The 16,009-nt window shown below is 41.5% G+C and overlaps 1 protein-coding gene across 14 annotated transcripts in view; it reads right to left on the bottom strand.

The window, feature by feature from the left end:
* Positions 1-16,009, bottom strand: part of SH3TC2 (SH3 domain and tetratricopeptide repeats 2) — a 211,493-nt gene that overhangs the window by 69,536 nt on the left and 125,948 nt on the right. For 7 of the 14 annotated variants that reach the window (XM_056574764.1, XM_056574765.1, XM_056574773.1 and 4 more), the window contains 3 exons: positions 13,152-13,277; positions 8,178-8,273; positions 591-718 (listed from right to left, as the gene is read on the bottom strand). In XM_056574764.1, coding sequence (XP_056430739.1) covers positions 591-718; positions 8,178-8,273; positions 13,152-13,277 — 350 coding nt within the window. The other 7 variants (XM_056574766.1, XM_056574776.1, XM_056574771.1 and 4 more) reach the window with 6 other exon arrangements.

The following is a 16,009-nucleotide window of genomic DNA, read 5'->3' as shown; positions in this document are numbered from 1 at the left end:
GGGGGGGTACCCCTTTAAAATCTTCAAGAAAAGTTCCTTGTCACATGTTCTATAGTTCCATTAAACTCCAGAAGTGATAAAACTAAGAGGTGCCACTGATTTCCACTTGCAGAAATCCACCTCAAACTAAACCCCATAGACTTCTATGGGATTCTGCACTCCCATTCAACCTTCTGAAATTCCGCTTGCATGGTTGATTGGGAGTGCAGAATCCCATAGAAGTCTATGGGGTTTAGTTTGAGGTGGATTTCTGCAAGTGGAAAATCTGCCATGTTAATAGACCCTGACTGTTATAACAAGTTACAGGTAACATATCTTTCTGTATATTTTTCAATTATTCCATGAAGATTTAATTTGAATATAAGGGAAATCTCTCTTTAAAGTGTCAACATGTCTGCCCTTAATTTACAATACAAATGTCTGGACATATCCTGCCTTTGTGTATATACGTGGACACAATAGCCGACAGTGGTAGAGACCTGTACTATGTCCTGTAAGAGTTAAAACATAACATCGCTTCAAACTTCCATAAAGTTCAAAGAATACAGAACAGCAACTAGGAATGATTAATCTTTACAATATAAGTCTACCTTGAATAGCAGCAGCATTTCCTTGTTATCATTTTCGAGAGCCCAAAGCGTCTTCCTAGCTGCCTCCTGCAGAGGGACATTAGGGCCCAGGGTGGAACGTCGCAGGATGGAAAAGGACAAGGAGATTTCTGTAGAAAACAGGAAGGGCAGAAACAGGAGAGGAAACGAGCAGTGTTTACTTGGTAACTGTACGGTGACTGAGAAAATACCTGAAGAGCTAATACAATACCAACAAACCCGCCAAAAAGATATCAATGTCATGCTTACTGCTCACACTGGATCTTCCAGAGAGTTACAAGAAGAGAACCAGAATAGAAAACTGGCAAGCTGTTCTGTATGGACTTTTATAGTACATTGTTAAAATGGTTTTGTATTTACAAAAAAAATAAGGACATTATGCATTTAAAGCAAAAAAAAAAATCGCTTATTGAGCACTGGACACAGTATGGGATATTTACTAAGTGTGGTGCACTTGATTTACTAAGGTAGGTGCACACCTTTTAGTAGATGCAGCAGATCTGTGGCTGCCCGCGCGCCAGGTGGAGAAATCCAAGCCAGTTCTCAGCTGGCTTAGGGCCCATTCACACTACGGAATCTCCGGCCAGAGAACTCTCGGGGTGGAGAGTCCTTGTGCTTTTTCTGGCAGAATTCTGCCAAAAGAATGAGCATGTTTTTTTTTTTTGTTTTTTTTTTTTGACAGAGTGGGGAATCCAGAATTCCCAGAGTGGATGTTCCACATTGAGAATGGTGCAGCATAATCTCATTTAAAACAATGGATGGCTGCTGCACCAAAATTTCTGAGCGGAAAATACATTGTATGAATGGGCTCTTTCTGCAACATTTGCTGTCGCAAATAGGGGTACTCCGTCTGCATGATTTGTCATGCAACTTTATTTTTGTGCCGTTTACACCAAAAAGTATTTCATTATTTTACAGCACACTGTAGGAGACTGTATGGGAATGTAGTGATGTTTTGTCATAGTCTTTGCTTTGTTGTCTGTATGTTATGCACCATTGTCTAGGTACAGCAGTGGGAGAAGTGTGCAAAGTGATGCAATGCCCTCTACGGCACTGTTTTAGCATTATGCAATATGTTTTAAGCAGCCACGGACATTGTTATGCTCACGTATCTTAAATGTGGATTCTCCAAGCTATAATAAATTTGACATTTACTAGATTTTAAAGGGGTACTCTGCCCCTAGACATCTTATCCCCTATGCAAGGGATCTCCGGGCTGGCATTCCCGCGTTCATGATGTCACGCCCCCTCCATTCATGTCTATGGGAGGGGGAATGACGGTTGTGGAGCGACTACAGCGTCATAATCCTCCCATAGACATGAATGGAGGGGGCGTGGCATGACATCACCATCATGGCTGTCAGAAGCCTGCGTACTATATGCCAGGGTGCCTGCCCAGAGATTGTGTGGGGTCCCAGCAGCCAGACCCCCCGCGATCAGATATCTTATCCAAGGGTCAAGTTCTGGGAAAAAAATGTGGGAACTCACCCAAGATTTCCACTCAAGGACTGGTCCTGCAGGACTCCGGCTAATGAGAACGGGGTTCCTGCTGTGGGAAAAGTGCAGGAACTCAGTTCCCACATGTTCCTGCAGGACTTGAGCCCTGATCTTATAACCTATCCTTTGGAGAAGGGGTAAGATCCCTAGGGACAGAGTACCCCTTTAAGGCAGTGTTTTCCAACCAGGGTGCCTCCAACTACTGCAAAACTACAACTCTCAGCATGCCTGATAGCCTTTGCCTTTAACCTCAAGTTATAATTCTTTATGAGCAGTGAAGCATGAACATCCTCTTTTGGAACCAAACTTTTCTCCTCTGGACCATTTACTTTCTAGTCTATTAGTATAAAGTCTTTTTTTTCTTTTTTTCTTTTTTCTTTAAGGGTACATTCCCACACGGCGTATTTGCTGCGTATTTGCTGCTGCGTATTTTATTTTCGCTGTTGAAGTCAATGGGTAGGAAAATACGCAGCACCAAATACGCAGCAAATACGCAGCAAAATACGCCGTGTGGGAACGTACCCTAAGCCTGCTATTAAAACTTAATTCAGTAGTTCAGGTATATAGGGCTGCAAGCATTATACATGCATATTTTACATGCAGTAGTATCTAAGATGCAGACTCTAATTGTTGCTAGGGAAACAGAAATATTGTAAAGAAATTTTCCTATACAGTATTGTAATACTAAAAAAAATAAGGGTTTTAGGCAACATAATTATTTTATGTTTTGTGTTTTCCATTCAGTATCCTACCCATTCCCAGTTGCTAAAGAGAGGTACATTATGAGAACTACATGTCTGAGAGCGCACATAGACTGCTGTCTATTACCAAGGGGCACCGGCAGAATTTTAAAAGAATTTATATGAATTCATAAAGCAACATTAATCAGATTGTATGACTATATAAATAGTGAGCTGTTGTTAAAGATTTTTCTTTAAGCAGAACGGCATGCATTAAAGGGGTATTCCAGGGGAAAACTTTTTTATATATATCAACTGGCTCCAGAAAGTTAAACAGATTTGTAAATTACTTCTATTAAAAAATATTAATCCTTTCAGTACTTATGAGCTTCTGAAATTAAGGTTGTTCTTTTCTGTCTAAGTAATCTCTGATTACACCTGTCTGGGGAACCGCCCAGTTTAGAAGCAAATTCCCATAGCAAACCTCTTCTAAACTGGGCGGTTCCCGAGACACGTGTCATCAGGGATTACTTAGACAGAAAAGAACAACCTAAATTTCAGAAGCTCATAAGTACTGAAAGGATTAAGATTTTTTAATAGAAGTAATTTACAAATCTTTTTAACTTTCTGGAGCCAGTTGATATAAAAAAAAAAGTTTTTTCCTGGATAACCTCTTTAAAAGCTATCTGTGACCAGGCCCGTCGCTACAGGACAGGCAAACCAAGCAATTGCTTGGGGCCCCGAGTGTTCCGACCACCGCTTCTCCGGTCCCGGAACTAATGCTATGGCCGGACCGGAGGAGCGGTGGTCGGAGTACTAAAGTGGGGTAGTATACAGGCAAACAGCCTCCAGCCATACACTGTATATGGCTAGAGGCTGTATATCTGTGAGGAACACTGCCTGCCTAATGTGGGGGAACACTGCCAGCCTAATGTGGGGGAACATTGCCAGCCTAATGTGGGGGGAACACTGCCTACCTAATGTGGGGGAACACTGCCTACCTAATGTGGGGGAACACTGCCAGCCTAATGTGGGGGAACACTGCCTACCAAATGTGGGGGGAACACTGCCAACCTAATTCGGGGGGAACACTGCCAACCTAATGTAGGGGAACACTGCCTACCTAATGCGGGGGAACACTGCCAGCCTAATGTGGGGGAACACTGCCAACCTAATGTGGGGGAACACTGCCTACCTAATGTGGGGGAACACTGCCAGCCTAGTGTGGGGGAACACTGCCAGCCTAATGTGGGGGAACACTGCCAGCCTAATGTGGGGGAACACTGCCAGCCTAATGTGGGGAAACACTGCCTACCTAATGTGGGGGGAACACTGCCAACATAATGTGGGGGGAACTATGCTGCACCTAATGTGGGGGGAACACTGCCTACCTGATGTGGGGGGAACTCTGCTGTACCTAATATGGGGGAACTCTGCTGCACCTAATGTGGGGGCCTCATATCGATGTTCGCTCACATTGTGCTCCCAGAATTCAAGGGCTGGCGTTACTCCATCCTGACGTCGGTCCTAGAGCGTGACATGCATGAACATAAAGGGGGGGGGGCACCATGTCCATTTTGCTTGGGGCCCCCAAATTCCTTCAAACGGCCCTGCCTGTGACTGGCTGATATTAGTAAAGAATGCTGTATGCGGCCACTGCCGGGAAAATGTACAGTCTACTCAAATGAATGGAAAAATGTTTAATATGTAGTCTTGCTTTGACTCATGGCGAAGACAACCACCTTCTATGATGTTTATATGCCTTAATAAGGAATACTGGAAAGAGATAGTCTGAAGAGGCTATCCCAGTATAATCGATATTCATATTTACTGTAAAAGCTTTCCTTAGCTGAGACAATAGTCCTCAAATCTCATTGATGTCCAGATGATTCATTATTATGCACAAAATAATAAGAATGTAAATACATAGTCTCATGTCCCATAATGTCATTTCCCTTTCCATCCCCAGTTAAAGCCATTTTACATGGGGCGATTATTGGATTATTTTGTGTAGAGAGCAATGTGCTAATAAATACCTATTTGTTGGTTAATCACACCTTTTGCTCAGCCACAAAGATAGTCATTTGCTGAAAGCACTCCTCCTTATATGAATGTAATGGACTGAAGGATCACTTGAATACTTATGCGGGTGTACACCCAATAATTGGACCTTGTAAAGGATCCTGTTAAAGGCCCCAATTGACTATGTACATGTCAATCAGCACTCATTAAAGTGATTTTCCACTATTGATAGGCTATCCACAGGAGTTGACTATACCCGAAACCCCGATGGATCAGCTGCTCTGTACTGGCATTACAGCAAAAATGGGCCCTGAAGCAGTTGGTTTCATACTCTGGGTAGTGGCAGTGCTCAAATATTGCAGCCTTAGCTATTAATGAAGTAAAAAGCCTATTAATAGTTTTTCCTGGAAAACCACTTTAATGAGTACTGATTGACATGTACATAGTCAATTGGTGCTCATAATGGTTCTTGTCTGCCCGTGTAATAGGAGCCTTAAGGCCATTACATAGGCCAATTATCTGCTAAATAAGTGTTTGCGCATTCAGGCTTTTAATTGCAATTATTGAATACAAAGCCAGGAATAGATCATAAAGTAAGGACATGTATAAAGGATAGATTGAAGCTTCTTTTCTTTTTGAATCAATTCCTGGCTTTATATGAAATAATTGCAATTAAAAGCCTGAACGTGTGAACACACCCTAAAAGAGACAGCGATCAGCCTACAAACAAGTCAATGCTACATTGGCTAATCACATCTTTTGTACAGCCAATAAAGTCATTGGAGGAGATTTATCAAAACCTATGTACAGGAAGAGTTTCCCAGTTGCCAATAGCAACCAATCAGATTGCTTCTTTCATTTTGCAGAGGCTTTGTTAAAAATGAAAGAAGTGAGCTGATTGGTTGCTATGGGCAACTGGGCAACTTTTCCTCTGCACAGGTTTTGCTAAATCTCCTCCATTGTTCTCAGCCACACATCACCCACTGTAGACATGGGATGTGTAGCTGACACTAGTGAAGTTACGGGCCACACAAACAACCCAGCGTTCATTCGCGTGGCATGACTGCGCATTTATTCGAGTCATGGAAAGGCTTAGCAAAAACCTGTCCAAAAGAAAAGTTACTGAGTTGCCAATAGCAACCAATCAGATTGCTTCTTTAATTTTTGAAAAATGAAAGAAGAGATCTGATTGGTTGCTATGGGCAACTGGTGAACTTTTCCTCTAGACAGGTTTTGATGTACACATAGCCTAAAGAATATAAACCTTTTTTTTATTTATTCTTTTACTTTCATAGCCTGTTGATCCACATACATAGACAAAATAGTAAGTACTTTTCCATTAAACACAGAATAACCCACAATGCCCCTCTAATAATGAATAAAGTTGTAATGAAAATTAACTGATGAAAATCAGACATTGCTATTGAATTGTTGTTCAACAGAATCATTTTGAAAAACAAAACAATGAAGCTGTCCTGGACACAAATGATGATCCCCTGTACGTAATATATTGTTACACAACCTTTTGATGGAGTCTTTTAATGGGATTTCTGTAACTCTTAAAGGGGTTCTCTGCTCGCAGCCTCCGGAAGTTTATTACTTCGAACTCTGTGTGCGGGCTTCCGTATTCGAGGCCGCCCCCTCGTGACATCACGCCCGCCCCCTCATGTTGTCACGCCCGCCCCCTCAATGAAAGTCTATGGGAAGGGGGCGTGACCGCTGTCACGCCCCCTTCCCATAGACTTTCGTTGAGGGGGCGGGCGTGACATCACGAGGGGGCGGGCGTGACGTCCGGAAGGCAGGGCAGCGGAGAACCCCTTTAATGTGACTTCTGCCCTTGTCTACAGGTATCTTGGCCAACTTAGCTCCAGTTTTATCTTATGTGTCCAAAGGACATTCTCCCAGCTTTGTGGCTTGTTCTTTGGACAGGTGAGGCACAGCTGGATTTATTTGGCAAGTCATGTCAGCTCTATGTTCGCAGAAGCAAAAATGAAGCCTACAAAGAATAGAACACTGAACCTACCATGAAGCATGACGGAGGCTTGGTTATGTTTTAGGGCGGCTTACTGCATCTGGCACAGGGTGTCTTGAATCTGTACAGGGTACAATGAAATCTTAACACTATCAGGGCATTTTGGGTGAAATGTGCTGCCCAGTCTTAAGAAATTTGGTCATGGCTCCCCTTACAAGATAATACCCCAAAACACACAGCTAAAAACACCCAAGAATGGCTAAGAGCAAAACATTGGATTATTCTGAAGTGGCCTTCATTGAGCCCTGATATGAATCCTATTGAACATCTCTGGAAGGAGCTGAAACAGTCTGGAGAAGACACCTTCACACCTGAGACAGCTGGACCATTACCTTATGGGGAGTGGGCCAAGATACCTGGACACAGTGGAGAAGTGTCATTAAGAGATACAGAAATCGTTGGATTGCAGTGACTGCCTCTGAAGGTTGTGCAACAAAATATTAAAGGGGTTATCCAGGAAAAAACATATATATATATATATATATATATATATATATATATCAGCTGGCTCCAGAAATTTAAACAGATTTGTAAATTACCTCTATTAAAAAATCTTAATCCTTTCAGTACATATGAGCTGCTGAAGTTGAGTTGTTCTTTTCTGTCTAAGTGCTCTCTGATGACACCTATCTCGGGAAGTGTCCAGAGTAGAGGCAAATCCCCATAGCAAACCTCTAGACAGGCAGAAATGTCAGCAGAGAGCACTGTTGCCAGACAACTTCAACTCAACTTCAGCAGCTGATAATTATAGGAAGGATTAAGATTTTTTTTTATAGAAGTAATTTACAAATCTGTTTAACTTTCTAGAGCCAGTTGATATATTTAAAAAAAAAATGTTTTTTCCTGGAATACCCCTGTCAGGGACCATCATTTTTGTCCAGGACAGTTTCATTATTTTGATGATTCTGTTGCAATCTTATTTTTCAGTCATTTTTAATGAATTTCTCTTGTCAGTTAGTGCCAATATTTTTCTCCACGTCTATATTTACAACTAATGCATAATTCAAAAAGAAGCAATAAACATGGAAAGTAGTAAAAAAAAAAAAAGTAATTGTTATGGTTTTAGATGGATTTATCCACTGGCTAACTTTGTCTATAATTTGGTAACTGCCATTCAGTCACTTACCTTTAGTCTATGTACAATGGAATTGTTACTAAACTACTACTACATTAGACCTATTTTTATTTAATATATTTTCTTAGACATTTATACATAAAGTTTTTACTATTTTTCTATCAAGTTTATAGCATTGTTGCTTACATCTTACAATGTTTAAGCAACATAGAGCCTTCAAAGACTCTTTTGAAGAACATGTCTGGTCTTATGCCAGATATTACCAGTGACATATCCTTCTCCCACTCCTAGGGAGATAGTTTCCTTCCCCAGTGGGGTCTCCTCTGCCACAGAGACTAGCTCTGAATCCTCCAGGTCATCTATGGAGACAGAAAGGATGGATACTCTTCATACAAACTGAAATAGTTAATTTTACAAAATATAACAGTGTTTCGAATTAGAGAGAACCCATTATCACTTTCATGCTGCCTAAACATGACACAGCCCCCATAGCTTCTGCCTGCCCCACTAACCTTGACTGATTCTTTGGATATAGAAAGAGGTCTATCAATCAAGGCTTGTGGGACAGGGAGAAGCTGCCAGCAACTGCCCTAGTGACTCATGCTCTTTGTTCGGCCAGCTTGAAAGTGGTAACAGATTGTCTTTAAAGGGGTACTCCGGCGCTAAGACATCTTATCCCCGATTGCAGGGGTCCCGCTGCTGGGGACCCCCATGATCTTTCACGCAACACCCCGTTACAATCAGTCCCCAGAGCATGTTTACTCCGGGTCTGATTACTGGCAATCACGGGGCCGGAGCATTGTGACATCACGGCCCTGCCCCCGCAGGGGCGGGGCCGTGACGTCACAACGCTCCGTCCCAGTGATCGCCAGTAATCAGACCCCAAACGAGCACGCTCCGGGGACTGATTCTAACGGGGTGCTGCGTGCAAGATCACGGGGGTCCCCAGCGGCGGGACCCCCACGATCAGACATCTTATCCCCTATCCTTTGGATAGGGGATAAGATGTCTTAGCGCCGTAGTACCCCTTTAAGTATAATAACTGTGGCTCTATTAAAGATTATATGCATTGTAGGTTTTTCAACTTTTATATGAAGTAACAATTGCATTTCATTGTATGTGCATTTTTTATCTCATCTTTACTGTAAACTAGTGATGTTCTTTACAAATATGATAAAAAGTTAAAATACATGGCAGGTTTGCATCGGTAACTTATGGAATAGTTTACAGATCTGCCAACTTAAAGTGAATCTGTAGCCAGACATTTCCTAGTTCCCTGTTTTTTCTACTGTTAAAGGTGAAATCTGTCAAAAATAAATGTATCCCCTATCCATAGTAGCTGATCGTGGGGGTCCGAGTGCTGGGACCCCCCTGATCACTGGGATGGGGCCCAGCGCTTAGTGAGAAGAGCATGCTGCAGGCGGCACGTGCTCCATTCATTTCTATGGGATCGCCAAAAAGTCCCGAGTATAGCATTCGGGCATCATCGGCACTCTCATAGAAATGAATGGAGGGGGTGCCTTCTACCGGTATATGACACATGCTCCTCTCTTAGATAACCAGGGTCCCCTCCCAGAGATCACAGGAATCCCAGCGGTTGTACCCCCCCCCCCCCCCCCCCGTGATCAACTACTTATCCTCAATTCTGTCCATTGATTTCAGCTAAATGTAGATAATCATGGGGTGCAGAACCTAAATAGACCACTAAGAACTCATTTTCTCCTTATAATAGATCCGATTATTGTAAAGACCAATCATTCAAGCAAAAACTATTTACACTTCATCTACAGATCCGTTTACTTTATGCAGAATACAAACAATCCTGGAAACAACCTGTTCCGTCTCTTGTTCTGACTGCTTACATGGTGCTAGCTTTTGACAGTTTGAACGTCATCTCAAGAAAAATAAACGGAAACTATTTTAACATTGTGACTTGGGATTAGCACCGTCTGTTGGGGTCAAAGATAACAAACAAAAAGTTTCTGTGATGTTCCACTTAGTAAAGCAACATTTTGCTTGACTTGTAGGGGTGTATTATAAGATGACAATATTTTTTAAAACCCACTTCTTCACTGCCAGCAGAGACATTGGGTACCCAAGTATACACACTTTAAGGTTACTGTTTTCCTCATATTGCCACTGGTGCAAAGCAATAGTTTGGAATTCCTGATGACATCAGGGTACTGCTTCACATTTGAATCCTACATTTTGGGATATATTAAAGGGGTACTCCAGCGCTAAGACATCTGATCTCCTATCCAAAGGGTAGGGGATAAGATGCCTAATCGCAGGGGTCCCGCTGCTGGGGACCCCCGTGATCTTGCACGCAGCACCAGTTAGAATTAGTCCCCGGAGCATGCTTGCTCCGGGTCTGATTACTGGCGATCACGGGGACGGAGCGTTGTGACGTCACGGCTCCGCCCTGTGTGATGTAATGCTCCGCCCCCTCAATGCAAACCTATGGGAGGGGGCGTGACAGATGACAATAGATTAACTGCTGGTTTAGGGTCAATTTTTTAATCACATCTAGTCTGTCTCCTCCAAATTACTGTATGAGTGTTCTCATTGTCTGGTACCATGAAGTATCAAGAGTATTTTTTTATGCAACAGGTGGACAGTGATAGGACAGTGATAGAGTATATCATGCTTTAGAAAAGTGCTCCCCAAACCCATTGCAAGGAAAATAATCCTCAAGGTTAGACCTGTTGGCAGACAGGTTTGGAGGACAGGATTTTGGAGGACAGGTTTGGTATATCTATTAGTCCAGTGTTTTGAGAGGAAAGCAAGAAGTCGGAACCATTGGAATAGCACCAGTGAATGATTGGTGGCACATAAATACTTTTTTGTTTCTTTTACAAGTTTGAACCATAAAATATATTCTCTGGATAACCCCTTGAAGGAATTATGCCAGTATGTAGGCCATTTTTATAATACTTCTTTTTAAGTTAAGCATGAATTATGAGGCTAGTAGTTTGTATCATATACAAGATATGTAGAGCCGTACAGTATATTACACTTGACTATAGCAGATAGCTGCATCTATGCTACATAAAAACATAAAATGTATCGTAGATAAAGATACATTAAAACCTAACTCCAGTTATATGTGCATTAAAATGTCCTTGTATTATTCTATACATAGGAGGACGTATTAAGCCAAACATATCCTCATAGTCCTTATTGGTCGGAGCCCTGCACATGTTAACAACAATTATTTTTTTTTACATTTTATACTTGACACATGCTTACCTGGTAACTACATCATGCATGCTTGAAAGAAGAATAAAGCATTGCATATTAATAACCATCCTTGGAATATTTCATGATAACATGGTAACAGAACCAGAGATTAATTTGTAAGCAGGTGCCTGGCCTGAATATTTTACTTGTCTACAATCTAAATGTTATTTTTAGTGTATTAAGTGAGGATAAAATCAAGGTATAGTTAGTTGTATTTCATTGTTTCACAGAGCAACACATGAAGAATATGTGTAAGTTGTAGTGACAGTGTGTGTGTCCGAACTGCTGCAGACATTTATGCAACTGCCCCATTCATCTGAATAGGGCTTCTTGAAATCTATGCTAATTCTGGAGAAATATCCCTCATTCAGATGGGAAACACAGCTTATGATACGGGCACATTTACTGCCCAGTGATATGGGCACATTTACTGCCAGGGGAATATTGCTCCTGATACGCAGCCATTGGATAAATTATGATTCATTCCAAAATGAATCAAATAAAAACCAACACTAATTAATCATTAATCTACATCTATCTCAATAAGGCCCTATAAAAACTATGATTTGTCCTACAAAAAACAAGCCCTCATACGGCTACTTCAATGTAAAAATAAAACAAATAAAATAAAAAAAAGTTATAGTTCTTGGAATGCAGTGATATACCAAAACATTGGAATTTTGGCCTTTTTTTTAATCAACTGACCCATAGACGGTAACAGGTTAGTTAAGTCTTACTGTAAATGGTGCAAAAACTCAAAATGTTGTGTGCCATTGCTGCAGGTTTCATACATTTCCCATAGAGTAAGTAAAAGTTAATCAAAAAGTTATATGTGCTCTCGAAATTGTACAGCTGAAAATTACAGCTCATTGTGCAAAAAAAAAAAAAAAAACATGACCTTATAAGTACTTTGACAGAAAAATAAAAAGTTATGGCTCTCTGAATGGGGCAACAGGTCAGGACCATGGGAATTTTTTTTTTTTTTTTTTTTTTTTGAGGTGTTGGGTCACACCTCCATGTTCAGAAAGATCAGGAAGTTGAGACCACTTGGAAACAGCAACATTGGAATTGGAGTAGAAGGGGACTAGATAAGTCAGTACTGCTTGTTTTATTAGTTTATAACAGATTTTAAGTAGCTAGAAAACCCCTTTACATACAGTAAAAGTCTAGCTCCGCTTTCAACTGAAACATTCGACTCCCTCCCCTAGTCTTTTCCAGACTAAAGTAGTCCATACACCTTTAGAATTGTTAACTAAAGGCTCATTAACCCCTAACAACCCTTTCTGCCCTGGGCAAGTGTGCATATATTTTCAATGGGGAGATAACTACCTCTGGTGGCAGCTTTTCTCCAGGGAAAGTAAAAGAGTAGGGCACTGAAATTCACTGTGCGGGATCTTCCTTTCTCCAACACACATCTGTCAGGTGCTTGTCACAAGGCACACATACGCATAAGATAGTCAGCTGTTCTCACGATAATTGGCGCATTCAGCCATCTTTTATGTACTGGGTATGGGAGCCTTAATACAACATTGCTCTTCACTTTCTATACTTATGTGAGCCTGACATACTAAAGTAGGGATATCCAGAGTAAACTGCATATATATAGATATATTTATTAATTTTTTCAGAAAAGAATTTAAGTGGAATTATATTTTAAACCAATTAAAAGTAATGTGTATATTGTAAGTTCACCTGGGCAAAGCTTTGACTCCAAATGTTTACAGTACACACTAAAACCGTAACAGGAATACGTATGTGTATATAGATTATTTACGCTACATATAGGCAAATGTGGTTCCAACAAACTCTTCTTTTAAAACATTCAGTGCCACAGAAGATAGAGACACTAATAACGGTACTGTAATAAATGTTATAATAATGGATCATGAATGTAGCTGACTTTGCATCATGAAGTAACATAAAATACAATCAGAATGTCCATACTGACACTGCACCCATTCACTAATATGAATATACAAACACAGATATTTACTTGCCTGATGCCATTGTTTCCACATCGGGACATCCTTCTTGCCTGTGAGGACTGTAGCTTTGCCAGTGGGTCCAGTCGGCCAGGAATCCTGAGTTGGTGCTGTCCACGGATCCTCTACCTGCAGAGGACACTGAAGATTGTGGCAAACATTACATAGAATCCTTTACTGTCGATACACAGTAGCAGTAAGGAAATATCCCCATTACAGACATACCCGGAAAAAAGCAGTTCAGTGCCTTTGTTAGGTATATGGAATGTGTCAGAAGAAGGGTTAAGCTTTGCAGCAGAAAGTATGTTCTTGAGAATCATTGTCATTCTCTTATCAGCCTGCACATCTATATCTGTCCCAATTCCCATCTATTCAGTGCTGGTATTTCAAGTACATGGGGGGGGGGGGGGGGTTGTCAGTATCCATGGAGATATCTATGTTGAGAAAAGGTGAGCCTTGTTTACTGTAGGAATACGTCAGTGAAAAAGCATGGCTGAAAGAATAGAATTACATAAGAGAATTAAAAAAAAGCATAGAGAGCTGCGGGGAAATCTTGAGAATAAGAAAGCGATGCAGAAAAAATTCCTGAACACACCGCAGGAGCAAACGCAAGTGCACATGGAATCAATGCAGTCCAGAGACTCTAAGCAGCCTCTTCCCACAGACAAGGACTCAACAGATTGTGGGAGGAAAATTAGCTAATGGCTTTATTTATGCAGGAGAACAATTGTACAGGAAACTGACATCTATGAAGAAAACACTCATGAGAGTCATGTCGGGATTGTAGGATTGTCCCTGAGGTTCCTGTTCCTGGGGAGATGCAGGAAAGTCAGGAAGGATTGTGTGAAGATGTTCCCTAAACATACAACACACATGTTCTGGTGTGTGTAAGATATAGATTTACAATATTCTAAAAAGCCTTATATATGCATTGCTTAGGCTGGGTTCACACTGCTGTTGGGCTCCAACCCCTTCAGGGTCTGTTTGGCTCCTTTTTTTTTGCACTGCACAGACCTTGAACGGGTTTCAGCAGAACTGACTTCACAGGGTCCTAACAGATCCCACTGGCTAAAAGGGGTATTCCAGGTTTATACATCTTATCCCCTATCCAAAGGATATGGGGGGGGGGGTAGTATTTAGTCATCCACCAATTGTGCAAGTTCTCCCACTGTCATTTTCATCATAGCTATACCTCAACTATTAGAGACATAATGAGAAAAAAAAATCCATAAAATCACATTTTCTGATTTTTAAAGAAGTTATTTGCAAGGTATGGTGGAAAAGTATTTGTTCAATAACAAAAGTTCATCTGAGTACTTTGTTATATATCCTTTGTTGGCAATGACAGAGGTCAAACATTTTCTGTAAGTCTTCACAAGGTTTTCACACACTGTTGCTGGTATTTTGACTCATTCCTCCATGCAGATCTCCTCTAGTGCAGTGATGTTTTGGGGCTGTAGTAGGCAACACGGACTTTCAACTCCAAAGGTTTTCTATGGGGTTGAGATCTGGAGACTGGCTAAGCCACTCTAGGACATTGAAATGCTTTTTACGAAGCCACTCCTTCGTTGCCCAGGCGGTGTGTTTGGGATCATTGTCATGCTGAAAGACCCAGCCACGTTTCATCTTCAATGCCCTTGCTGATGGAAGGAGGTTTTCACTCAAAATCTCAAGATACATGGCCCCATTCGTTCTTTCCTTTACACGGATCAGTCGTCCTGGTCCCTTAGCAGAAAAACAGCCCCAAAGCATGATGTTTCCACCCTCATGCTTCATACTAGGTATGGTGTTCTTTGGATGCAACTCAGCATTCTTTCTTCTCCAGACACAACGAGTTGAGTTTTTACCAAAAAGTTCTACTTTGGTTTCATCTGACCATATGACATTCTCCCAATCCTCTTCTGGATCATCCAACTGCTAACTAGCAAACTTCAGATGGGCCCAGACATGTACTGGCTTAAGCAAGGGGACACGTCTGGCACTGCATGATTTGAGTCCCTGGTGGCATAGTTTGTTACTGATGGTAGCCTTTGTTACTTTGGTCCCAGCTCTCTGCAGGTCATTCACTAGGTCCCCTCTTGTGGTTCTGGGACTTTTGCTCACCGTTCTTGTGATCATTTTGACATCATGGGGTAAGATCTTGTGTGGAGCCCCAGATCGAGGGAGATTATTAGTGGTCTTGTATGTCTTCCATTTTCTAATAATTGCTCCTGCAGTTGATTTCTTCACACCAAGCTGCTTGCCTGTTGCAGATTTAGTCTTCTCAGCCTGGTGCAGGTCTACAATTTTGTTTCTGGTGTCCTTCGACAGCTCTTTGGTCTTGGCCATAGTGGAGTTTGGAGTGTAACTGTTTGAGGTTGTGGACAGGTGTCTTTTATACTGATAACAAGTTCAAACAGGTGCCATTAATACAGGTAACGAATGGAGGACAGAGGAGACTCTTAAAGAAGAAGTTACAGGTCTGTGAGAGCCAGAAATCTTGCTCGTTTGTAGGTGACCAAATACTTATTTTCCACCATAAATATGCAAATAAATTATTTAAATATCAGACAATGTGATTTCATGGATTTTTTTTTCTCATTATGTCTCTCATAATTGAGGTATACCTATGATGAAATTGACAGGCCTCTCTCATCTTTTTAAGTGGGAGAACTTGCACAATTGGTGGCTGACTAAATACTTTTTTCCCCACTGTAGGGATAAGATGTATGAGGACCACCGCAATCTCGGTGCAGCCCCCGGCATTCTGTAACGGGAGCTGCTGCCGAGACAGGCACATGACGTCACGGTCACGCCACGCCCCCTCCATTCATGTTTATGGATCAGAGCAGAAAGTTTTTCTTTTTTGATTTCTTTTCTGTCACGACCACAGT

The sequence above is a fragment of the Hyla sarda genome, chromosome 4 (genome assembly GCF_029499605.1).
Source record: "Hyla sarda isolate aHylSar1 chromosome 4, aHylSar1.hap1, whole genome shotgun sequence".
Classification (NCBI taxonomy): Eukaryota; Metazoa; Chordata; class Amphibia; order Anura; family Hylidae; genus Hyla; species Hyla sarda.
This window is presented reverse-complemented; position numbering and strand designations above follow the sequence as displayed.